Raw genomic sequence first — 25,971 nt, forward strand, 5'->3', positions numbered from 1 at the left:
TTTAGCCTTGAGAAGAGAAGGCTGAAGGCACTCTTCAAATACTTAAAAGGTTGTCACACAGAGGAGGGCCAGGATCTTGATCATCACAGAGTCCAGGACACAGAATAATGGGCTCAAGTTACAGGAAGCCAGATTCTGGGCTGGACATCAGGAAAAACTTTCCAACAGTAGAGCAGTACGACAATAGAACCAGTTACCTGGGGAGGTCGTGGGCTCTCCCACACTAGAGGCATTCCAGAGGCAGCTGGACAGCCATGTATGCCTTAAGGTGGATTCCTACATCGAGCAGGGGGTTGGACTTGGTAGGCCCCTTCTAACTCTACTATTCTATGATTCTATATATGGACAGAAAAAAGCCTTTTTTTCCTGTATAAATATGCATAGGATTGAACCCTGTGTTGTTTTTAAATGGGGCCTTTGAATTCTAGACTGTTTTTAATTGCTGATGCTGGTCCAAAGCCTTTTATCTTTGCTGGTCTGAGTTGAGATGTTTTAAATGTTAATGTATTTCAAGCCTGCCTCCCTCCCTCCCACCACCCACCTACCTACATTTTGTAACCTCTTTCCTGATGAAGCAATGTGGAGATCTCAAAAGCTTGCACAATTTTGTGATCTTTGAGATGGCCTAATAACGATATTAGCCAATATAGATTTTAAAATGTTTGAAATAGTTTTCAATGACATTGTTTTAAAATGCATAGACGGAAATCAGAATATACTGACTTAAATAAATAAATCGACCAACACACTCAAAAAACAGCCTAACTTCAATCCAGCACAAGAATGTAATTACAACACAAAAGTAACAATCAAGCATTAAGGGGGCAACCCTATGAAGACAGTCAGCAGCCTCCAATCTCAAAGGTGTGGAGTATCCAATGCAAGGTGGCTGGAATGCAGAGGCAATCATCACCTTTCCTCTCCAGCAGCTCTGCATTTCTGCTAGATGGGCGATTTCGCCTGTCTAGCAGCAGTGCTTCAGAGTGGGAGAGAAGGAAGTTGGGGCAGTCACAGGAAACATCATAGGGCTGCTGCCTCAGTCTCCTCGGGAGCGCCCCCTTTGCCTGTCTTTGCAGTCTGTTTCCGAGCATGGAGATGAAGCCAGAACTATGCTGGGTAAAAGGCGGAGAGGGGGAGAAGCATGATTTCAGGGCTCCAAGGTCAGAGCCCAGTCAGGGGACGACATAGGATTGCTCCCTAAAATTAATAAGCCTCCCACTCAGTAACAGCAGCCACCTATCTCACCTGCCAAGAGATGCTGCTGAATAAATTTGTACCAATCTTTATTATACAAAGTCTATTCAGAATCAAGGAAAGACCTCCCCTGGGTTATTGAAACTGCTTTTTATTGATTTTTTTTATTGTCTTGTGTTTTTTTAAACACTGAACTGCCCTGGAAACCAGTTGGTTGAGGGTGGCATACCACTGCATAATTAAAAAATGTCCCCTTAGACATTACAAAGTTTCCAAGGCTGAATGGAATGCATTCCCGGTGTAGGTTGGAGCAGGCTAAGGCATGGATGAGTGGTGCTAGAAACCAGCTGCAGCAGCAGTCTATGGAACCTTGCTATTCTCAGGACTAATCATGATTGTACTTTCAGGACTTACCAAGCAACACAGAGTAGGGACGACCTGGAGATCACAGCAGGCACGCAGCAGGACAAGGGCATAATCTGACAGTTCTGTGAAAAGGAAATAAGTAACAAAACATCCAGAAGTATAAAATGGATCATTCCTACTGATCAGTGAAGCAAGACTGTTTGGAAATGTTAATGAAGTGAACTCATGGAATGTAGAACTGTGGGTGTGTTGAGGGAGTCCCTAAAGTTCAAAATCAACTACAAACACAGAGCAAAAGCATGTAAGAAGAACCATGCTGGATCAAACCAAGAGTGTATCTTGTCCAGCATTCTGTTCACAAGGTGGCCAACCAGCTGCCCATGGGAAGCCCACAAGGAGGACATGAGGACATGGCCATGCTACAGAGTAGCCACTGATAGCCAGGAATTTATCTACCCCCTTTTTAAAGTCATACAAACTGGTGGCCATCACTACATCTTGTGGTAGCGAATTCCATAATTTAATCCCTTCCTTTTATCTGTCCTGAATCTCCCACCAATCATCTTCATGGAATGATCCCAAGTTCTAGTATTATGAGAGAGGGAGAGATATGTCTCCCTATCCACTTTCTTCACACCATACACAAATCTGTACACCTCCATCATGTCTCTCTTCACTCCCTTTTTTCTAAGCTAAACCGTCCTAGGCACTGTAACCTTTCCTCACTGGGGAGTTGCTTCAGCTCCTTGATCCTTTTATTTGCCCTTGTCTGCACTTTTTCCAACTCTGCACAGAAACAGACTCTGCTATTCGTAAGGAACCAGCCACAGTTTAAGATTTCCAGGGGCAGAGAACATCTCCCAAGAATCTTTTCTACAATTTAACAAAACATAGCGCCTAGTGCTGTGAAACACACAACTGGGTCTTGCCCTCAAATTGTTGCCATTCATATCTATGGGGGGAAAGCAAATTTGATACATTTGAAAACTCTCCCCAAGTCTGTGACACCATAGGCTCCTGTGTTTGGGGCAAGAGTCCAATTTGGCTGCACCCAGCTATACAGGGGTGATGAAGGAGATGAATTCTTGGGTGGTGTTCTGGAGAGTAATGAAGGAACTGAGATGACACAGCAGAAGGTCACAGTGACAAAGTACAGTAGTCAAGGCAGAAAATGTCTAGGATATGAGACAGTTTTCACTGAGGAAGCAGGAGACAGGCTGTATTTTCACAATGTTGTACAAGGGGAAGCAGCATGAGTTGGAGACATGGACAGACTGAATTTGAGGAGACAATCCAAGCAGAAATATCAGCCAAACTTGTTGGATTCAATGGAAAGGGGAGGCAGTTGGGACAAGTCATATGTATCGGTCAGCCTCCTCCAAAGTGAAGCCCTTCAGATATGTCAGACTACAAGTCTCATAAATGGCTGGGAATGATGGGAGTAGCAGTCCAATACATTTGGAGGACACCAGGTTGGTGAGGAAGGCTGGTACAGGAGGTATTGAAAAAAGCATAGGATTTGACAAGGTCTTCCAAGAACAGCATAGAGCAAGAGTAGCAGAAGGCCAAAAATGGAGCCTTGAGGGACCTCAATGGGGAAACCAGAGAAAGTTTCCCTCTGTGGAAACACTGAATGAGTAATAGGATCGGCAGGAAAAGAATTAGATGAGCACAGAGCAGGAAAAGAGTCACGGGAAAGGCATCAACTGAATCAAATGCAAAGGGGGTGAAGACAGACGAGAGAACTTCAAATCTGGCAGTGAAGAGGAACAGTGATGCAGGTTTAGTGGAGGACAGAAGACAATAGCAAGATTCTAGGAAAGCAAGTGAAGGCAGCTGGAGCTAGTAGCATATCCCAGAGGTTCAAAGGCAAACTAGTCAGAGGATAGGTCATGGTTTTCTGGGAATGCATGAAAATGGGGCATCCTTGAAGGCTGTAGGGAAACAGCCAGAGGAGAAGGGTCACTCGACAACGTCATGGAACAGAAAAGATGACAACAAGGTGAGTATATGAAGCCATCCTATGCCAAGATAGACCTGGTCCAATCTATCCCAGTAAGTAAGGCCTTTAAGTGGGTGATTCTCCAAGGTCTTTGGAAGAGGGAGGGGAGTGAGTGAGAGAGTGAGGGTTTTTCCCCAGCCCTTCTGCCCAACAACCTTTTAAACTGGTGGTGTCAAGGATTTTCTCTAGGCCCTTCTGCATGCAAAGTATGTGCTCTAGACTGGAGCTATGGCTCCCCATTCAAGTCAGGGTACAGGAGCAGGTGGGGTTACCCAAGGACAACAATACAGTCAACTCCTCAATTCAGATGGGGGAGGAGAGGAAGGGCTTGAAGGAGGAGTTGGAAGATAGGGAGCTCAGAAAGAGAGAGACCTGAGGATGCCGTTTCTATGTCATCACTGAAGGAGGAGGCAAAGTCCAGAGAGAGAGAGGGAGGGAGGGGGGGAGGGAGGAGGTGATGAGGCAGATCTTAGTATGGTATCAAAAGGCAGAGAAGAAGCACTGAAGTTTTGTAAAGTTAGTGTGCATAAAGGAGGTGCTGCTTAGTTAGGAAGATGCGGTGGAGAAAGGTCATTTTGCCCAGTGAGAGCTTTCTTCTTCTTAAGAGAGAGAAACCTGGCGGCTTTTAATTAATGCTTTGGTGCCAACTTCAGAAGGCGACAGCATCTATTAACATTTCTAACCAACAGCCTTTTCCTTTGGTAGTTCAATGACCTTCCAACTCCAATGCTGTCATGTCACATTTATTTTTGAAGACGCGTTTGCACTCAAAAACAGCCCATTATATCACCAGCATGATATGAAAGCTGGAAACTTTCATGTGCCTTCCTGCTAGGATATGTGAAGGAGCCTTGGCACACAATAGGAATAGTAATCACCTTGCAAACCTGAATGAAAAAGCCTGCATTCAATGCTAGTTGGGGGGTGAATGATTTATAGCACAATGCCCAGTTTTATGTTTCAACTTTCCAATGCCTTGTGCTTGCACAGAAGTCTCAGCCAGATTCAGAAACTGTTCCATAGCCTGCCCATTTCTGCACTATGAAAGTGAACCCTTCTGTTTCTACCCCTCGTTGCAAGTGCAACTAACCTAAAGGAGAAAAACAAGCTGCGTGCAAAATTGATCTTAGTAAGAAAGCTGCTAATTTCTCTTTTCATTCTGTACCTGCCACAGCACTGAGGAGGATATGAGCAGCTAAGAGGAGATCCTTATTATGAATTGGATCCTTCTGTATCAACTGCTTGTTCTGTAAATGGACTCCTAAAAGATGTAAGAACTCCTCCATGCTGTGCTCCTCTGGTGGCTTTAAATCCTTCATTACTCGGAGTTCTGGATTGTCTTCGGAACATATATTGTCCAGCTGTAAAACAAACAAAACAAAACAGATGCTAAATATTGAGCTAGAAACACACCAGCAACTGGAATAATCAAACACAGTCTTCCTTGTTTATAAACAGCCAGATTTAAATACCTGGTTCACACATGACTCAAAGCCATGGTTTATTTAGCCCATGGTTTGTTGCCCTACTCAGGATTTATCTGACAATCAAACAAACCAGAGTTTGTTTTCTCAATCCCTAGGTTGTTTTCCCTCCTCCTTTGCCTGCTCCCTCTCTGTAGCCCAAAAGAAGTAGGTGCAGGGTTCTTGTGAGACCCAGGCGGAGCTCTCACAAAGCTGGCCAGCCACGCTCTCGCACAAACTCTGCAGCCAGAGAGCCAACACAGTGGCAAAAGGAAGGGGCACGCAATGTGGTGGCAGCAAAAGGGGCAAATCAGCTGCCACATGTATTCTCTCCTACCTTAGATGGTGAGAGACCTTGGGCTAGGGCTGTCTCACAGATGTATCTTGTAGGGGGTTTCTCTCATTCCAAATCTACCCAATTACTATAGCCTGAATTAGGAAGGCATTTTCCAGAAATACATTAGCCTAGTTTACATGGAAGGCTAACTCATGGTTTATTTAACTCATGGTTTGTCTGGCACACAATCAACAAACCACGGTTTGTTTTCTCAACCCCTAATTTGTTTGCTTCCCTCCTCCTTCGCCTCCTTCCTCCTTGTATCCAACATGCCTATGCAGCCCTGTAGTACAGGTATGTTGAGGGATTTTTTAAAGTCTCTTGCCCACTGGATCCTGACAAATCAACCCATGAACAGCCCATGGTTCTGAGTTCACAACAGCAATCCATGGTTTCAACAACCCAGAGTTCACAACCTAATAACAAACCTCTTTCTGATTTGTTTGTGGTTAATAAATCATGGTTTGTTAGCACAGTTGTGAACTGGTTGCATGTGTGTTTAGGAATCAAAGATTACCACATCCTCCAGCTGAACCACAATTTCTTCATGAAGCAGAAATTCACAGAGCGTTTTGTATAATGCTTCCCGCTTTCCATCTGATAGCCTCACAAATGGCTGGAATTGGGTCTTGTATTGTAGGACATCTTTCAAAGAAAAAAAGGACAAATAAAACATACATTATTACTTTATAAAAACCATACAAAGAGATATTGGGTGTGGGGGAAGTTACAACATGCTTAGTAAGTCATATTATTCAGCTTCAGCTATTGGGCAGTATAGAAATGTAATTAATTAAGAAATAAAATAAATATATTCATTAAGTAATTTATAGACCATTACTAAATATAATTCCAAGCCACAGAGAGACAGGTGCAAGCTTTGCTGGAAAGTAAATCTTGTTGCAGTGCAAAACTGTTGTAGCAATCCATAATTTGTTACTGTTTAGCACTCCAATCCAATGAGCTTTTTGGCAGGAAAGCTTCCATTGTAGTCAAGAGATACAATTCTTCCTGTAAATGGCTTAGGCAGAAGTCTTGGAGTCTCTCTGTTCCCAATTATCATCCTGTTTCATTAACAGAATCATAATTTTAATAATAATAATAATAATAATAATAATAATAATAATAATAATAATAATAGCAGCAGCACTATTTCACCCATGTATCGCTGGCTGATTTCTTTTAGCAGTTGCCAAACCTAGCTATTTTACTGCAATCAAATTGATCTCTCTCTCTCTCTCTCTCTCTCTCTCTGTGTATAGATTGTACAAATTCAGCATTTATTCTGAAAGCAAATTTAAAAAACAAACCACAACAACTACCCTAAAATTCCAGGAAAGAGGAGGAAGCTAGTGTGTACAGAAAAATAATAAACAGTACCAGCATAGTGAATGCCAATGTCAAATGTAGAGGGCTTGATGGAAAGGCAGGTTAAATACTTTTCTTTAGCATGGGTTATATCCAGGATCTGCCATCTGCAAGAGGTCAGGACAATCTGCAAGGGAAAGGGTTCCACTCATGGAATGACCCTCCCTCCAATATGGGGGGGATCCCATCCCTCTGCCCCCCATAGCTCACTCCATTCAGCAGGGCCTCCTGACTTTGTGTAATATTTTCAGTGGGCTGGAGGGACTGCCATGGGAAGAAGGGGGTGGGGAAGGTCAGTTCCACCAGCACAGATGATCCAGCAAAAAAATCTGAATCCAGCCTAATTTAGGCCATTTTAAAAAAAAAATTCATGGTAAGTTTGTGTACTAATCATTTATGGGGCAGAAGGTTGAATTTGATGTTGAACAGCAAAATCAAGCCTCCAATTTGGTTCAGTTGCAAGTAAGCTGAAGCATTGCTTGACTGGGTAGAGCAGGCTAAATGCAATAAGGCAACCAACAAGCTGCTTCAAGGTGCCATTTTTTTCCTTGTCCCAACTTTGTTCATCTGAATTTGCCTTCACGGTGCCACTTTGCCATGAAACCACACAGTTTCGCTGCTACGGGGTGGCGGCGGGCAATCCTCATTGAAGAGGAGGTGCAATAAGGTGGCCATTCGGTGTATCCAGCCCGCCCCCCGCCCTCTGCTCAGTTTCCAGAGTGAGGTCACACAGTGGAAAGGCTGTGGTGACCTCACTTTGAAGGGAAAAGTCAGGGTAAGTCCCCGATTTTCTTAATGCAAAGCTGGAGGGGGAAAACCCTGCGGTGGCTGTGGACCAGCACCTGCATCAGATAACTGAAGCAGCCCTACTGTGCAGCCACCACAGAGAAAAGAGTCTTTAATTGTGCAGGATGCAGCTAGCTACCTGCCATGCCAGCACCCAGTTTTCACCACCCTGGGTTAGAGGGCCCACCCTTAGACATGGTCTCCAAGATTTAGGTATGTGCAACTGGGTTGGTGGAAATGGTCTTCTCCCCACAGAAGCCCTTCCAGCCTCCCTAAAAATGTTACACAGAAGGTAGAAGGACCCTGTGGAACGGGAGGAGCTCTGGGGTGTGGGTGTGCGTGCGCATGTGTATCCTTGAAAATTGGGCAAAACCACCATCCGTGAGCAGAGCCCGTCTGTCAACAGGAGGCAGATCCTGGATCCAACCTTCTGTACAGTGTCTCGCTGGTGCTCACTGAGAAAAATAAGATCCTGTAGCCCAAGATGCTAAGTAAGCCTCTGCGGAGGAATTTAATTAAGAAAATGTGTCCATGCTGTGTAACAAATGCTCTGAAGAATTGCTAGGCCATGCATACAAGCCCAAAAACGTTATTAATTTGGAGCAGTTTGGCAGGGACACACTATAGTCCATAATTACGTTCATGGCAAGGGACAATGTACCTTCCAAGAAGAACAAAAGGTGCATATTCCAAAAGCAACACATTTTGCCATTAGGGACTTTCACGGTGGTGTGTGCCCCCGCCCTGTTTTCTAAGAGGGGGTCTCCAGGTCAATAGCAGTCCGTGTAAAAACAGTCACTGCTTGAGCAAACATGCACACAGGCAAACACTCCAGAAACATGGAGGTGGATTATGAAGAGGGGGAATAGAAAGCTCCCCCCCCCCCCGGTTTTTGGAGCCCAAAGACAACACATATTCACGAGCATGACATAACTGGAAAGCTAGGGAAAAACTAAATGGGGTTCTGTAAACAGAATGGTGGCGGATTTATTTATGTATTTCATTTATATCCTGCCTTTTTTCCTCCAAAGAACACAAGGCAGTGTACATAATCCTCCACCCCATTTTATCCTTACAACAAACATCCCATGAGGTAGGTTGGGCTGAGAGTCTGTGACTGACCCAAAGTCACCCAGTGAGCTTCCATGGCCAAGTGGGGACTAGAACCCGGATCTCCTGACTCTCAATCCAACATTGTAACCACAACACCACACTGAGCAGGTGACGCCAGTAGTCCCGCCCCCCGCGCCACATACACATTATTTTATTATTTATTTATTTATTTATAAATAAGCCATTTATAAATAAATAAATACTATACTAAGCTACGTGGCACTGCCCCAAGTCAAGAGTTACCACCTTTGCCCAACTGTGGTTGCCCCCTTTTTCATCAACTGTTGTCGCATGGAACAAAAACAGCTCCCTTTGGGCCAATTGAAACAGTATCATTCTCTCCAATGGCACACTTGGGGCCCTGCGCCAACCAGTGGGGCCATGAAACAGGGCAATCAATGATTAACGGAGGGGTTTCTCTGGGTACTCCCAAAACATGGAGGATAAAACTCAATATATTCGTGTTTGGGTTTTTTTAGAAAGCGGCGTCAAAATTGTCCTCCGGATGAGGACTGCACGTGCGCAAAGCCCTCCTGTAAGATCAGAGCGTTGGCGAATGCTTCCTCCTTCCGCAGCCTGCCCCTCACAGGTCGGCATAAGAGCCACCCTGTCAGGAAGGGAGCAGAGCAAAGACAGCCTGACTGAAGTGAGGAGCGAGAAAAGAGCAGGTGGGAGCCCATCCTTCAGCCGCCAATTAGCCTGGGTCAAGCATGAAAGGCAGCTAGCGCAAACAACATTTTGAAATGTCAGTGCTTTTATTGCACATCAGCTTGGGCACTTTTGAGGAGAGATTTATACATTCAGTAAGGGGAACGGGGTGGGTGGGGGAGGCAGACTTCCAGACAGCACAGAGAAATGGGAGAAGAAGCTGCTCTCTGACTGGACTATTCAAGCTGAGCTCTGGGTGAGACGTTTGCTGCTCAGGCCGTTCCAAACCCTCCTATCTCTATAGCGCTGCGGCACTCAGGTTTAAGGCTGGTTGTAAGGCCTGGGGAGGGGAGCTTTAGGCCCCACTCTCCATGTTGAGCCACTCAGGTCGGGGGCTGCCTCCTCCACCACTCCTCTACTTCAGCTTCCCACGCCCACCTCCCGCTGCTTGTACACCCTAGCTTCTAAGGGCTTTCCAAAATCCACATTAAACTGAGAACAGCTTCATTTCTAACCCATTTATGATCAGGAACAAATCTTTGTTCTATCTTTCTGAATATTTTCCCAGACCTACCTTTGCTCAAAATGCTTAATGGAGCATCGCTGGGGATACTTAATGGAACATCCCTGGGGCGGTCAGGGCCAGGTGGCTTCTCGTTATCCACAGCATCCAGAATATGGGGGAAGAGAGCATCTCGGAAGCCTAAAGAGCAGTAAGACGAGCTCTCCGTGCTCTCCCTTTCAAAGCCGCCTTCTTGCTCATGAAGCAGGCAGAATTCTGTCGATGAGAACGGTGATCCAGAAAAACTCAGAAACCAAGAATACTGATTAGGTGACACCCTAACTTGCCAAAAACAAAACAAAACCGCTCTCGCCGTGTACATCTGAACTTTCAGAGAGAGAAAAGCCCAAGTTCCTGGTCCACAAAAACTGCTGCCCAGTATCCATTTATATTCCTAATATATAAGCTGCTTTGAACATTTTTATTGGCTGAACAGGAGGGCTATAAATTGTAGAGAGAAATATATCCTTTTAGGCTACGCTTTCACAAAGATACAAGAAAACACTGGGCCCAAGTATCACTGAATTCTTTTACCTGATAAAGTTTGTCATGAGAGAATTTCCCCTGCCATATTGTCCAAGTCAAGTTCATTGTACTTAGCCTCCAGCTGCCATACAGCTCCACATAGATGTGTTGCATTCATTCGTTCTCTTGGCCTTTGTGCACAAGAGCAGGGCCAGCACAAGAAATTTAGTAGGTCTAAAAGTTACATATTTGTTAAAATCATTCAATAAAAAACAGTTTTTCAAGGGATGATCTTCCCTTCATCCGAACTAGCAAAGGAAGGATACAAATTTTCCTAATGTCTGAATAGACTTCGCATTCTAAAATAAAATGGGTGACGTCTTCTAAAGTAAAAAGGTTGCAGGGACAACCTCTGGCTTCCTTGGGGATACCTTGGAGGTGCCCCATATAGTCTGCTAAGGGGAGTACATTTAACCATGTTGTGGTAAATGCCCAATCTCGCCGCAAGCTCCACACATGTGAGAAAGGGCCACAGCTACACCTATCCATTTATTTTGCTATCCATTCATGAAATCATACTATCAGTCCCAAGCTCCTGATGGAGGGAAAGGTTATCAATGGCTACTAGCCCTGATGGCTATATGCTACCTCCAGTACCAAAGGCAGTACGCGAGTTGCTGGGGAACATGGGCAGGAGGATGTTGTTGCACTCATGTCTTGCTTGTGGTTTTCCCTTGGGCAACTGGTTGGCCCCTGTGTGAACAAAGTGCTGGACTAGATGAATCCTAGGTCTGATCCAGAGTAGCTCTTCTTATGCCCTGATGTACAGTCCAAGATTTTCTGCTGCGTCAGAGAAAATTATAGCTACTACCTGTTCAGGATTCACACTCCTATTTGTACCATCTCTATAGAAAGATAATCTAAGCAGATCCTGAATATTGTGTTGCTCAGTGTAAGTACCATTTCTACAGGATGGATTACTTGACTACACACTTTCAGGACCGATGGGCTACTTGACCAATACCTTCAAGTTAGACTTGCTTTGCATGATGATGATGATGATGATGATGATGATTTCTTACCCGCCCCCCCCCGCCCCATTCTGATTGAGGCAGGGAACAACAGTAAATATAAAAAACATAAAACTGAATTAAGATCATAATATAATTGTTAAAACATCCTAAAAACGTTTTAAAAAAACATCCTAAAATTCCACTGGATAGGCCTGCCGGAAGACATAACCTCTGCCTGCCCTCCTAGAAATATGTACTGGTTTCACCTAGTTAGATTTGGGCCTGGCTCCTCCACCACCACCCTTGTGTATAGCAGGCAACACATACCACCTAGCTTGGAGAAGACTTTGCGTCAAGGTTTCTCCCCCCCCCCCCGCCCCCTTGACTTTTAGAGAACTACGGGATCTTGAAGAGGCAGACACTAAGTGATCCATCCTCTCAGTGAAGGGTGTTACCTAGGGGAATTACAGAGACATTTCAAAAAAGAGTGAAAGGACTATTGAGCATCATCATTAATTCAGTTTATACTTTACAAGCTGTTAAAGATCACTAACAGCAGTCAGGGAGTAGCACATTTTGCAGCAGGGAAAACTGAAACAATGGTTAGATGCTTCATCTTTATCACAGGATTGGAGGGGGAGTTGTAGGCCACCTGGTCCCACCCCTTGCTCGAGACAGGCAATCCAGGGTGCTTCCACATGAGGCCTCTATTTTGCTGTTGCCCTGCTTCATTCACAAAATGGTAAAGGTGCAGATATTATTGTTTTCCACTTGTGTATTCCACTTCTTCCACCTTTTTGATTCCACACGCACCAAAAAAACCAATTAAAGGAAGAAAGGACAGAATAGCCACATGATGGGACTTTCCACAAAACACACTCACCCACACTCAGTGGTTGAGTGTGGGTTGTTTGTTGAACCATGGTTTTTTTGTTGAACCGCAGGTCTGCGTGTTGTCTGAACACAGTCAGGGTGGATTGCTAATCATGCAGTGTGGCTTATTTTCTTGAACAAGCCACCTTGAGAACCCATGGTTTGTTGTTGGGTTGTTCAAGCCACATTGGCTGAGTTCAGACAACACGATAACCCACCCTGCAGAAAACATGCTGCATCCAGACATGATAACCCACAGTTCAAAAAACAATCCAGGTTTCAAAACAACCCACCCTCAACCACTGAGTGTGGGTTAGCATACTGTGTGAATAGCCCCAGTGTATTTTGTTTTGTAGCGCCTGGAGCTCTCCATCTGAGGAAGAGCCAGTCCATGTCCAATAGATGGCTGTCCAGCCTCTGAAAGTCTCCAAGTGAGGGACAGCCCACCACCTCTTTAGGCAACAGGTTCGAGGATAACTCATTAGAAAACAGACAAATTGTTAGAGCCAGCTTAAGGATGCTGGTGTTTGTAAATCCAACAATGCTCAAACTAAGACGAGAAAGATTCAGTTCCCCTTTATACGCTGTCCAGAGCACCCTTGCCACATTGCAACGAAGCCCACATGAAGAGAAGAGAAAAAAGCAGATTAAGGACAAATGTGAGAGGGGAAGAGAAATGTTAATGATCAAGTGTACTCTTCACAACTCATGCTCGGAATTTAAATATATCTGCTCCACATTCATATCAATTCTCACCGAATTGAGGGCATCTATAAAAGGGAAGGGGAAGTACGAAGAGCAACAGGAAAGAAGCATTTCAAGAAGAGAAAAAGGCTGCAAACACACACACAAACTTACTTCTCTGTGCTACAGAATGCAAATGAAGAAAGCAATTGTTTATGGCGCTGTTAGCACATTAAAACCCTTTAGAGACCAAGGCAAGCTACACAGCAAGAGAAAAAGAGTTATACAAATTAAAGCTCTCCCTGCTGTCCGCCCCGAGAGGAATGAGACTGTGCCAGGATGCTTCTTGTGCCTCTGTGTTAAAGCTAATAAGAGCTGTGTGCAAACACCAGAAAGAAAATAATATTGGTGACACTAATAAATTAACTCCTGTTCCAGGGGCAATCTGATCTAATCATGCTTCAAGTTAGCAAGGCTGCCTGGCTGCTCTGCCTTCTCCTTCTGAACTCCTGTGTCAGTCCAGGCAGGAGAGCCATCTTCAGGAGGCAGAGAGGGAAGCATGGGTAATAAACTACAATGTTTCATTTAGACCCATGGCTTTCATCCACCCCACTCGTGCCTTTCCCACTAGAAAAGCCATCAACAGCCAAGTGGCCATTCCCCTCTCTTTTGATAAATCTATTTGCATGTTTACAGTTGCATGTTTACAGTTACCAGGTTCTAACTGGCAAGAAGGCCCAGAACATTCCCCGCCGTTAAGTCAATAGGTCGTATGGACTGTGGTTTTCAAATAATTATAAAGCATTCAGGCAGCCACAACTCCTGTGCTACTGACACAGAAGGGGAGGCAGAACCAGAAAGCACATAGGAAATTGATGAAGCAAAACACATGCCACGCATAAACATGCCCTCCTGCTAGCAAACAGGAACTACCAAGAGATTAGAAGTGCATGATGTGTAAGATCATGCATTCACAGTGAGCACTAGAGACATGTGCTCACTTTCTATATACATTATAACCATTTGGAGGACGCCTTACCTGTGAGACTATAAAAAGCAAGTAACTATGAAATAGAAAATAGTGAATTCACAGCAGTATCAAGGAGATGATACATGATGCTATAGAGGGCATGAATCCAGAGCACAGATTTAGTTTTGGTTTTTGGAAAAGCAGCTGAATAAGGGGGAAAACTTAATAAAGCATAACAAATGAAACAATCTCTTGGCATCTGCTGTCATAAAACATTACTGTACAAGACAACAAAATGTTTATGAGCACAATGTAGGGTCAGTTATTTTAGACACAAGTTCTTGGGCACCAAGCAAAGAGATGGACACTAGAGATTTGGAGGCCCGTCCTTCTGAATAGCGGTAACAACCAGGCTTCTGACATACATGTTTCCATGTGGACTTTATGTTCATTCCACCCTGCTGCGGGAGGGCTGGCCACCTGAATACTGGGGGAAATATGGTTTGTTTGGAGACACACTCCGTCCGTTAACCATGTCCAAGAGATGGGGTTAAACACCGCAGGCCCCAATGGATTCCTACCATCACCCAATGATAGCAACAAGGAGGGGCAAACTGAGCTAGCAGAGTCATTCATCTTTTATGAGGCTTGAGAGATAAGATAAACAAATATTAAACAGGGCAGGGCAGAAAGAGCAGAAGACGCAGCTGAAAAATGACCCCAGGAATGCTGAACTTATTATCTAGTTCAAACAAAACATTCCAATAGTGCCATAAGATGGAAAATTCATATGTATGCACAGAATAGGTACTTGAAATTTGTAATTTTAGAGCTATGTATATGGACAAGCCTTCAATAGCATTAAGTCATATCCGTGTGTGTGTGTGTTTTAAAAAAAACATGTGCGGTGATGTGATACATCACCCTTCCCCAAACTCGTGCTCTCCAGCTGTGTAGAACTACAACTCCCATCATTCCCAGCCAGCCAACGCTGTAATCAAACACATCTGGACAGTTCCAAGTGGGGGAAGGCTATTATACATAATATTTTGGCAACTACAGGCAACACTATCTGCTCTCCTCCCTTTGATCAACCAAACAGAGATGAGACAAGCTGAGCCTTCTCTGCCATTTACGTGACCGTCCATCACTGGCAACCAAATTGAATGCTTGAAGGCTTTGTACTGAACTTGCACCTTTTGTGTGCTAAGGGACGGGTGGCTTATGTCAGTTTGAATTACTGACCCTTTCCCTTCAAATGAGCTCCAGGAAAACCAATCTGATGCTGTTGTGTTCCCAAGGATGACATCCAAGCAGAAGAGAACCACAAACTCGGGAAAGCAAGGGCAAGTTGGGCTCGTCATCAGTGCATACCAGATCACTTGGCGGTCAAAAGCCAGCTCAGCCAGCATACCCTTCAAAAACTAATTCCCACATCTATACAGACAAGTAAGAGTGTTGATTGCAATCCAGAGGCACAGCAGGCTACTAGTTCTGGAGGGTTCATTTATTTATTATTGCATTTATATCCCACCTTTTTTCCTCCAAGGAACCCAAGGCGGTGTACATAATCCTCCTCCTCTCCATGTTATCCTCACAACAACAACCCTGTGGGGTAGGTTGGGCTGAGAGTCTGTGACTGGCCCAAAGTCACCCAGTGGGTTTCCATGGCTGAGGGGGCCCAGAACCCGGATCTCCCGACTCCCAGTCCAACACTTTAGACACTACACCACACTGGCTCTCAGGGGGTTATGCTAAAGCAACCTTTACTCCTTCTCACAAACCATTTCCTCCTCTGCCTTTATAGAACAAGTTAGGTAACTTTCACAGGCAAATGCACACACCACGTATCTACTGTAGACAGGATTCCACTCGCTCCCCCCGCCCCCGCTGCCCATCTGTGAATTTTCATTGAAACCACCCCAAACTTTTTTAAAGCTCTCTGGAGCTTGAAACAAGTCAACAGGGTTTTTTTTTTTGGGGGGGGAAGGTTGTAGAGAGATAAAGAAACTTATGTGGAGAGTGAATAAAGTGGAGAAAGTTTTCCTTTCTGCAGCTTTTGTGCTAAACTTCCAAACAGCTAAACCTTTTTTTTTTTTTAAACACATTGCAAAACTTATAGGGTCTTAAAAATGGAATTTAGATATTCAGCAGGAGGGGAACTACTGAAAAGAGACGACTCAGAGGAACTCCAGTGCGAAAGCAGATGGCGTATGAGCAAGAATGGATTGCAGCCACCGAGTGAATGAGTAAAGAACTAGGCTGACTTGGACAGATGGATCTGTTGGGGAGGAAGACTCTTGTGTCACTAATATGTTTGCTCATTTACAATGACACAGAGATGCTTTTGTAACACACAAGCAATGCGTGCACAAAACACACAGAGAGCTGATAGAACCGCATTTCAACGCAGAAGCACATTTTCAAGTTCAGCCAAAGAAGAGCTTTAAGCAGTCAGGCACACCTGCCGTGCCCTTTATTTAGCATTCCCCCACCCCACCCCGCTAACTTTATTTAAAAGTTATCAGACAGTGTACAACCTGATTGAATATATCATGTTCAGATCCTACTAAAAAGTGATTTCTCACTGGGTAACAGTGTTCTGTCATGCTGCTCAGGGGAAAGGTGGGGGGAAACGGGCTTATTACTTACCAAATTGACCGTCACGCTTTATATACAGTTCTATTACACCATAAGCAATAGCCGTAGGAGCAGGAATCTCTAGGATGACATTCGAATCCTTTATCACATTCCCATCTTCACTCACTGATACCTAAGGGAGAGATCCATCTGCTCTTTAGTTACGCTGGCATAATCCAAAGCTGCAAAGTAACTAACACACAAAATGAATGTCAAGGTAAAAAAAAACCACATATTTAATTCTCTGGAAGGTTAGTTGTGTTAGTCTGTTGCAGCAAAAAACAACAGTGACCCTTTTCAGACAAAACACTAAACCTCAGTGGTTAAGCACAGGGTGACCCTATGGAAAGGAGGACAGGGCTCCTGTATCATTAACAGTTGTATAGAAAAGGGAATTTCATCAGGTGTCATTTGTATATCTGCAGCACCTGGTGAAATTCCCTCTTCATCGCAGCACTTAAAGCTCCAGGAGCCCTGTCTTTTGTATCTGGTCACTCTAGTATAGCTCCTGCAGCTTTAACTGTTGTGCTGAAGAAGGAATTTCACCAGGTTCTCCAAACATACAAATGACACCTGCTGAAATTCCCTTTTCAATACAACTGTTAAAGATACAGGAGCCCTGTCCTCCTTTCCATACGGCCACCATAGTTAAGCATTTTGAGCGAAACATTATGGCTTAATGTGTTGTGCGAACCATGACTTAGCGTGACGTGTGAAGCATTTCTAACCATGGTGGCTACATAACCACAGTTTGCTGCAAAAGGGTTAGAGGCCTAACCATGGCTTTTGAACAGGCCCAAAGAGTCTTCTGGTACCTTAAAGGCTAACACATTTATTCTGGCATAAGCTTTCATGGACACTGCACCTGATGAAGTCAACAATGTCAGAATAAATGTTACTCATTAAGGTGCCACAAAACTCTTCGTTTTATTTAATTCTACAGTGCAAAAATAAGAATAATTTGAAATTATTTTTAAGCCAACTAACACAAGTTGATGAAACAGGAACAGAAACTATCCAACGCTCAGGATTACAGAACTCTGCAAAATTTCTCATATTGTTTTTCCCTAATCCAAGACTTAAAATGCATGCAGAGAAGTAGCCAGAAACCAACATCTCTTTAATCAGCTGTCCCTGCCAAAGGAAGTGGAGTGGTTGGCTACCAGGAAGAGGGGCTTTTCTGCAGTGGTATGCTGGTTGTGGGGTGGGTTTCCCAGAGAGGTTCAACTGCTGCCTAAGTTGTACTCATTTTGGCATGAGGTGGACACTTTTTTATTCTCTCAGGCATTTTGAGTTTTTCAGTTTATTTTTATCTGGTACTGTATTTTAATCTTTTTGCTACTAGCTTCTGTTCGATTATCTTATTTTTATATTATAGTTTTAAACTTTTACATTGTATTTTATTATCTGTATTTTATTGTTTCATTTTTTTATGGTTTCAGTTTTTGTGAACTGCCTAGAAAGCCTCAACTATGGCAATATAGAAATGTAATAAAAATAAATAAAGTGCGGACACAGCTTCAAGGCAAAGGAAACAAAAGCATTTTCCTCAAAGTGTAGATAACAGATTTGTCTTCACAAGGTTAGCGAAGGACAATAGCTTAATTAGCTTTAAAAAAGAATTAGAGAAATTCATGGATGATACAACTAGCACCAAACACTCTCCTCAACAGCTACAAATGGATCCTCTGTCTACAAAGGCAGGTGCACTTTGAATTCCCAGTGACAAGAGGCAGAGGAGGGTGTGGTTGCCTTCATAACAAACTGCTAAGGAGCTCCTCCGTTGCTGAAAGGACTGGTGGGCTCAATGAAATGGTTCTCACCATGGCTTATTTTGATCATGCAAACTGGCCACTGAGTCCTTGCTGAAATGAAACAAAGTTGCATGCTATCGGGGGTTTGTATTCAGCTTTCAGTCACTTCAATGGGGCTTGCGAAGCAGAATGTCCCAGAGAAGTAGCACCTAAGTCTGCAATGTGGCTCAAACAGGAATCACTGCATAATTGCCAGAGGACTGTTCATCATCCGGAACGCTAGAGGGGCCGTAGTAATGAACACATCAGCAGAACATTCCACAGTTACTTTTCGAAGCTGCATATCTCGAAGAATAGCATTCTTCCTTTTATGTTCTTACCTTTATAATTTTTGTATGGATTCCCACCATGCTAGCCATTTTCTCCTCAGTTTGAATATGTTCAGATATTAAACATTTCTGAGTTGTGACTATTCTTTCAGTCAGGATACAAAGAACTTCATGCTTTCTTTCAAGCATTTGCTGCAACAATACGTGGTGTAGATTGATTGTCCTGAAGTAGAAAAGAGGCCACAAAACATGAAGGGCGCAATCCTATGCATTTTAGACAGCAAAAGGCCTTACAATTCCCAGCATCCCCTAGCCAGTATGTAGGACCTTTTCTGTCTAAACATGCATAGGATTGTACCTTAAAACTTGCTACTATGAAAAATACTTCTACTTTATACAAATCTATGGTGCAACCACAGTTCTGGTCACCATACTTAAAAAAGATATTGTAGAGCTGGAAAAAATGCAGAAATTGGCAACTAAAATGATCAAGGGCCTGAAGCATCTTTATGAGGGAAGGTTACAACAGCTGGGATTGCTTAGCATGGAAAAAAGGAGGCTAAGGGGAGACATGATAGAGGTGTACAAAATTATGTGTGGTGTGGATTACATTTTTCTCCCTCTCCCATAATACTAGAATCCCTAGGTCATCTCATGAAACTGATTGGTCAAAGATTCAGGACAAATAAAAGCAGGTACTTCTTCACATAGCACAAGATGTAGTGATGGCCACCAATTTGGATGGCTTTAAAAGGAGGTTAGATAAATTCCTGGAGAAAGCTATCATTGGCTACTAGTTCTGATGGCTATGTGCTACCTCTAATAGCACAGGAAGTATGCCTCTGTACAGCAGTTGCTGTGGAACATGGGCAGTAGGGTGCTATTGCACCCATGTCCTCCTTGGGGGTTTCCCACAGGCACCTGGTTGCACCACTGTGTGAAAACAGTGCTGGACAAGACGGACCTTTGGTCTGATCCAGCATGGCTCTTCTTGTGTACTAATGATACACAAAGCACCGTTCTATATGGAATTGATAAACTGTTGATTTTTCATTGGCAAATTCCAAGAGTTCAAACATCACCCAAAAACAAATAAAACAAGATGCTAGACCAACTTTTCCCAACTTGGTGTCCCCCCGCTGAGATATGTTGAACTGCAACTTCCATAAACTCTAGCCAGCATAGCCAATAGATCTGAGGACCACTCAGTTGGGGGAAGGTTGTTTTTGACCACTGAATTAGAAAACATTAGCTTAGCATTGCAAGTAGATGCTCCTCTAATTAGGACTTTAGTTGGATTCTAACCCCAAGGTCTTGCAAACCCATCAGTTGGGTAGATCTTTTTTTTTTTTTTTTTTTTTTTTAATAATAATTTTTATTCATTTTCAACACTATATAAACATAGATAAACATTTCCAAAATATAACTGAAACTAACACAATAAGAAAAAAAAATACATCAAATATCTGCTGCATACATATTGAATAATTGTTGAGTACAAATATCAAAAACTATTACATATGCCTTATCACACTACAACATCTTCATTCTTAACATAAATGTGCACCCCCCACCTCGGGATCATTCTTGAGTCCAAAATCTAATCATTTCTTCTGCTGGTGGTTTCCCACTTCCCTTAGTAAACACAAACACTAGGAACTGTTTCCAGATTCCTTCGAACTCATTTATTTTAGTTACGCCTTTTCTCCACTTAATATTGCATGTCAGTTTATCATTAATGGCTATGTCCCATACTACTTTATACCATTCCTCAATAGAATATTCCCCTTGGATCTTCCAGTTCCTAGCTATCATCAATCGTGCTGCAACCAACAAACTCGATATCAGCTCTATAGTTCCTTTTCCACACTTTATATCTTCAAATAGTGACAGCAATGCTATTTTTGGTGTTTGTTCTATTTTCATTCCCACTATTTCTTCAATTTCTGAAAACACCATCTTCCATAATCTTTGTACATATTTGCATTGCCACCACATATGTAAATACGTTCCTTTTTCCCCACATCCTCTCCAACAATTTGCTGAATGTTGATCACTTATCTTATTCAGTCTAACCGGGGTTAGGTACCACCTCCATAAAATTTTAAAATAATTCTCCTTTATTCTTACTGATAAACTTCTCAACACTCTTTGTTTCCATAGTCCCTCCCAGCTCTGTCGCCCTATTTGTATCTTCAAATCTGATTCCCAAATCATTTTCTCTGTATTCTCTCTAAACTCCTTCTCTAACAATATTTTATATATTTCACTCATTAATCCTTTTGAAACTATACTACTTCCTTTTCCTTTCTCCTTACTTACTACTAATTCTTCAAACCTCGTCATCTTTCTGCACATTCTATTATCTTTAATCCACTTTTTATTCCATTGTTCTAATTGACCATATTCTAGCCAAGATAGCTTCTTCTCCTTTAACAAATTTTCCATATCTTCTCTTGTTTTAATATCTCTTACCCAATCCTTTAATTTTATTTTATTTTTCTCTTTTAATATTTTACATAATCTACCCTTTAGATCCTCTGGGAAATTCTTTAACATTATTATCGGTGCTAAGGGAGAGTTGCTCGGAAGCAGCTTCCCTTTAAATTTACTCCAAATTTCCCATTGAGTCCTCAGGAGTGGATTATCTATACTTCCAACCCACTTTCTTCCTCCATCTTTAAAAAAAACATTCTCCAGATTCATCTCTACCTTACTTATGATTTTTTCTTCCATCCAATATAAATCTCCTACTCCCATAATTGCTTCTACAACATGTCTTAATCTATTTGCTACGTAGTATAATTTTATGTTTGGGAGACCCATTCCCCCCTTTTTTTGGCTTAGGTACCAATTATTTTTATTCACTCTTGCTCTCTTTTCTCCATTACAATATTTATTAATAATATTTTGCCAACTTTTTATCTCGGTTTCTGATATTTTTATAGGTAACATCCTAAATACAAAATTAATTTTAGCTAATATCTTCATTTTTATCAAAGCTATTCTCCCAAACCAAGATAAATTTAATCTTTTATATTTTTCCAATTTCTCTAGTACCTCCTTCTTTAACCTCGTTAAATTTTCCCTTTCTAAATTCTCTAGATTTTTTGTAATTTTAATTCCCAAATATTTAATCTCGTTCTTAACTTTCAATTCCATTCCCTTAAATTCCCAATCCTTTTCTTCCTTCTTAGTATAGTTAAACAACATCATCTCTGATTTAAACCAATTTATTTTTAACCCTGTAATTTCCTCAAATTCCCTCAACTGATATTTAATTCTTTCTAATTTTCTTAATGGATTCTTAATGGTCAATAAAGTATCATCCGCAAACATGTTTAGCTTTATTTCCCTTACCTCTCCAATTCCTTCTAATTCTTTATCCTCCCTTAGTGCCTTCGCCAAAACTTCCATAACCATTACAAAAAGGACCGGCGAGAGCGGACATCCTTGTCTTGTTCCTCTGGCTAGTCGTATCTTTTCAGTAAGTCCGTCATTTACCACCACTACCGCCGTATTTTGGGAATATAGCTGTTCTATTACATTTTTAAATTTATTTCCAAATCCCAATTTATCTATAATACTCTTTAGTGCCTGCCAGCTCACACAATCAAAAGCTTTAAAAATATCTAATGCCATAATACCTGCCTTAATATTTGCTTTTTTTATTACATTTATTACATTTAAAACTCTACCCACTAAATTATGCATATGCCTTCCTACCACAAACCCACATTGATCTGCTCCTATATATTCTGCCAAAAATTTATTTAGTCGTTTGGCCATAATAGATGTAAAAATTTTAGCATCCTGATTTATTAAAGAAATAGGTCTATAAGAATCGGGATTAGTCAAATCTTTATCTGGTTTTGGGATCAGAATTATCACTGAATGTTCCCATGATTCGGGTATCTTCTCTCCTGATAATATCCTATTATAAAGTTCCATTAATTTTGGAACTAAACAATCTTTGAAGACCTTATAATATTCTGGACCCAAACCATCTGCTCCTGGTGATTTACCCACTTTTAACTTATCAATAACCTCTTCAACTTCTCTTTGAGTTATTACTGACTCCATTAACTCCTTATATTCTGATTTTATTTCCTTCTTTATAAACCTTCCAATATACTCCTCCACCTTTTCTTGTTGAATTTCTTTACCCTTGTACAATTCCTGATAAAATTCCTGAAAAATTTTTATTTTAGCTTTCATTGCATGACAATAATTCCCTCGGCTATCTTTCAACGTTTCTATCCCATTCCTCCCTTTTTCTTTTTGTGTGAGCTTGGCAAGCAACCTCGAGTTCTTATCACTGTTTTCAAAATATTCCCTTTTCATATACATTAAATTCTTTTGAATCTCTTCTATATTTAAATTTTCTAATTGTTTCTTCTTAGCTTGTATTTCCACTAATTTATATTTATCTTTACTTCGCCAATATCTTTCCTCCAAGTTTTTAATTTCTATCTCTAACTTTTCCTGTTCTGCACGTTGTTGTCTTTTTAAACTACATGTTTCTCTAATACAGATTCCTCTTGCTACAGCCTTCATGGTGTCCCAAATGACTGACCCAGCTGTTCCTCCTTTTTCATTAATTTCCCATGACTCCGACAGTTCCTTCCGAATTTTATCTACTATTTTATTGTATTTCAATATCTTTGTGTTCAACTTCCATCTATATGCCTCTTTATAATCTTTCTTAACTGTAAATTCTAAACTTAACAAGGCATGATCAGTTACTTTTATTACCCCCATTTCCATTTTACAAATCCTCGTTGCAAAGTCTTTTGAAACAAATATATGATCTATCCTGGAGTATGTATGATGAACTGGGGAAAAGTATGAGAATCCAGGCCTATTCCCGTTAAGTAAGCGCCACGAATCTAAATAATCATTTTCTTTTACTAATTTATTCAATATAGTCATATTGTTCCTCTTTTCAGCATTAGTGGGATTTGACCTGTCTCTTTTATTATCCATAACCATATTAAAATCCCCAGCTAATATAGCATACCCCTCCTTAAATTCTTCTATTTCTTTAAACAACTTTATAAAAAACTCTCTATGCCTCTCATTTGGGGCATAAACATTAATCAAAGTATAGACCTTTCCCTCAATTTTACCTTTTAACATAAGATATCTACCCTTATCATCCTTTTTTACCTCTTCTAATGTAAACCCACTTTTTTTTGAAATCAAAGTGGCCACTCCATTTTTTTTTGATGTCCCTAATGACTTTTCATAATAGGCTAGCCACTTTAATTTTATCATATTCGAATTCTCGGAGCCTTGGTGTGTCTCTTGGATCATTATAATATCTGATCCCTCTTTATTAAGCATTTGTTTTATTCTCTTCCTTTTCACGACTGCCCCTAAACCTTTAACATTGAGTGTTGATACCTTTATCTTTTTATCCATAATCACCCTTTTGAAATCTCTTCCGATCCCTTGTGCTCAGCAGTTCAAACTTGCTTACATAAAAACACAAACTCCATACATAAAACCCCCACCCTCCTACCCCAATCCCTCCTCCCCTACCTTCCCCCCCTCCCCACCCCCCCACTCTAATCCCCCCCCCATATCCCCGTGAGTCTAGTACTCCAGCCATCTACTTTAAAGGGGGAGGGGGGAGGCAGTGCTGTGCCTGGCCGGCAGGTTTCTATATTAGCATTTTTATTTGCAATTATCTCCAAACATAATTAACAATTCTCTTACTCTCCAGATGTCCCAGCCTCATTCCCTCCCCCACCCACTCCAGCCCCATCTGCTTCCCCATCCAGACCCAGCCTCTTCAGCAAATCTTTACCTTGATCCAATGAGGTTACTCTATGTTCCCTCCTCCCATATGTAAATCTTAAAAAAACCGGGTAACCCCATGCATAAGGAATTTTATTCTTCATTAATGTTTCCGTTATTGGTTTAAGACTACGTCTCCAATTTAATGTACGTTGAGAAAGATCATTGTAAATTTGCACTGGTTTGCCTTTATATTATATCTGATTCTTAAATCTCAATTCTTTCATAATTTGCTCTTTTTTATAATAATTACCAAATTTCACCAAAATGTCTCTTGCCCCTTTGTGGTTTTGCCCCCCCACACGATGGACTCGATCCGGATCCAATCCGTCTATTGATATATCAGGCATCAGCTCCTTGAACCAGTTCACGATGATTTCTCTAAGATCTTCTCCCTGCGACTCCTTTAGCTGCTTTATTCAAAAAATAGATCTACTAGATTAATCTTCCAAGGCAATCGATCACAGTACCCATTCTTTAAATTGTATATTAGTTGATTTCTCAAAAGACTCTTATTTCTTCTGGTCCAAATCCGCTTTAGCCTCTATCTTTTTGATCTTATCCGAATTTTCCGCCTTTTTATCCGCTAAATACACAATTGATGTCTAAATTCACTCATATGCTGATCCATTTTTTTAAAATATAACAATGTTATTTTCAGCTATAATGGGCCTGATCTCCATCAACGAGGGAGGGTTACTACCACTTCCTCCTCCTTCAGTCATATTTTTTTCTTTATTTGGTATTGTATCCAAAGGGACTGGGTCTTTATCTTCCTCCTCTTGCTCAACTCCAGGGGCTGTCCTTTCCAGGAGGGAGAGGTATGCCAAATTATGATTTGAAAGTTCCTTTTTTTATGATTTGAAGGTTTCTTATTTTTTTTTCTTCTTTTTTTCTTTTTTTTTTCTTTTTCTTTTTTTGTATATTGAGCTTTGCCCAACTTTTGATCTTTCTTTTAACGTTAGGCATGGGACTCTTCTGGGTAGGGCATAAATCTTAGAGTGTAACTCACTTCCTTAGCAACTTATGCTGGCTTCTCTGTTATATATCAAACACTTTTTCCTTCTTCATGAGGGGGGGGGGAATATCCAGTTCACAACAGCATTCACTAGAGGGGATCAGTTTAATCATTCGCAGCCTCTCAGCTTCCCACATCTCCCTCACCGAATGCCGAATGCAGCTTCTTCCACCTTCTCTCCCCCCCTTCTCACCACGCCAATAAATCCAATCACCAACTTCCACCTTACAAAGCCAGCATTTCAATCTTTCCCATGTGAGATAAGAATGAAAGGTTATAACACAAATCAATGTCCAGCAAGCATAAATTCCTTCTTTTTAAACTGCGTCAGTGTTACTTTCGGTTTCGATAGTGTTGCCGTTTACACAGACATTGTATTAAATATCAATCATCTCACCTCCCTTCTTCAAATCTCTCTGCTTTTCCAGCTCCTGTGACTTTTATAATCATTTTCTGTCGTTTGCTCAAAGATTTATGCCCATTAGAAGAGAGATAATTGCTTTTTCCGGCAAACGCCGCTTAGAGCCTCAGAAGAAACCCGCCATTGCTCAGGCGGCCAGCTCCGCCCCCCCTCAGTTGGGTAG

General features: G+C 41.7%; 2 protein-coding genes across 2 annotated transcripts in view; both read right to left on the reverse strand.

Moving 5' to 3' along the window:
- The window catches only part of CDCP1 (CUB domain containing protein 1), a 451,994-nt gene that overhangs the window by 295,831 nt on the left and 130,192 nt on the right, over positions 1-25,971 (reverse strand). The gene's annotated exons all lie outside the window — the stretch shown is intronic.
- The window catches only part of GSDME (gasdermin E), a 43,798-nt gene that overhangs the window by 1,204 nt on the left and 16,623 nt on the right, over positions 1-25,971 (reverse strand). The window contains exons 4-9 of the mRNA XM_063119709.1: positions 18,619-18,790; positions 16,497-16,617; positions 9,852-10,055; positions 5,880-6,007; positions 4,728-4,923; positions 1,609-1,682 (exon numbers count right to left, since the gene is read on the reverse strand). Of these exons, the coding sequence (XP_062975779.1) occupies positions 1,609-1,682; positions 4,728-4,923; positions 5,880-6,007; positions 9,852-10,055; positions 16,497-16,617; positions 18,619-18,790 (895 nt within the window). The remainder of the gene's footprint in view (positions 1-1,608; positions 1,683-4,727; positions 4,924-5,879; positions 6,008-9,851; positions 10,056-16,496; positions 16,618-18,618; positions 18,791-25,971) is intronic.

This window comes from Elgaria multicarinata, chromosome 1 (assembly GCF_023053635.1).
Source record: "Elgaria multicarinata webbii isolate HBS135686 ecotype San Diego chromosome 1, rElgMul1.1.pri, whole genome shotgun sequence".
Taxonomy (NCBI): Eukaryota; Metazoa; Chordata; class Lepidosauria; order Squamata; family Anguidae; genus Elgaria; species Elgaria multicarinata.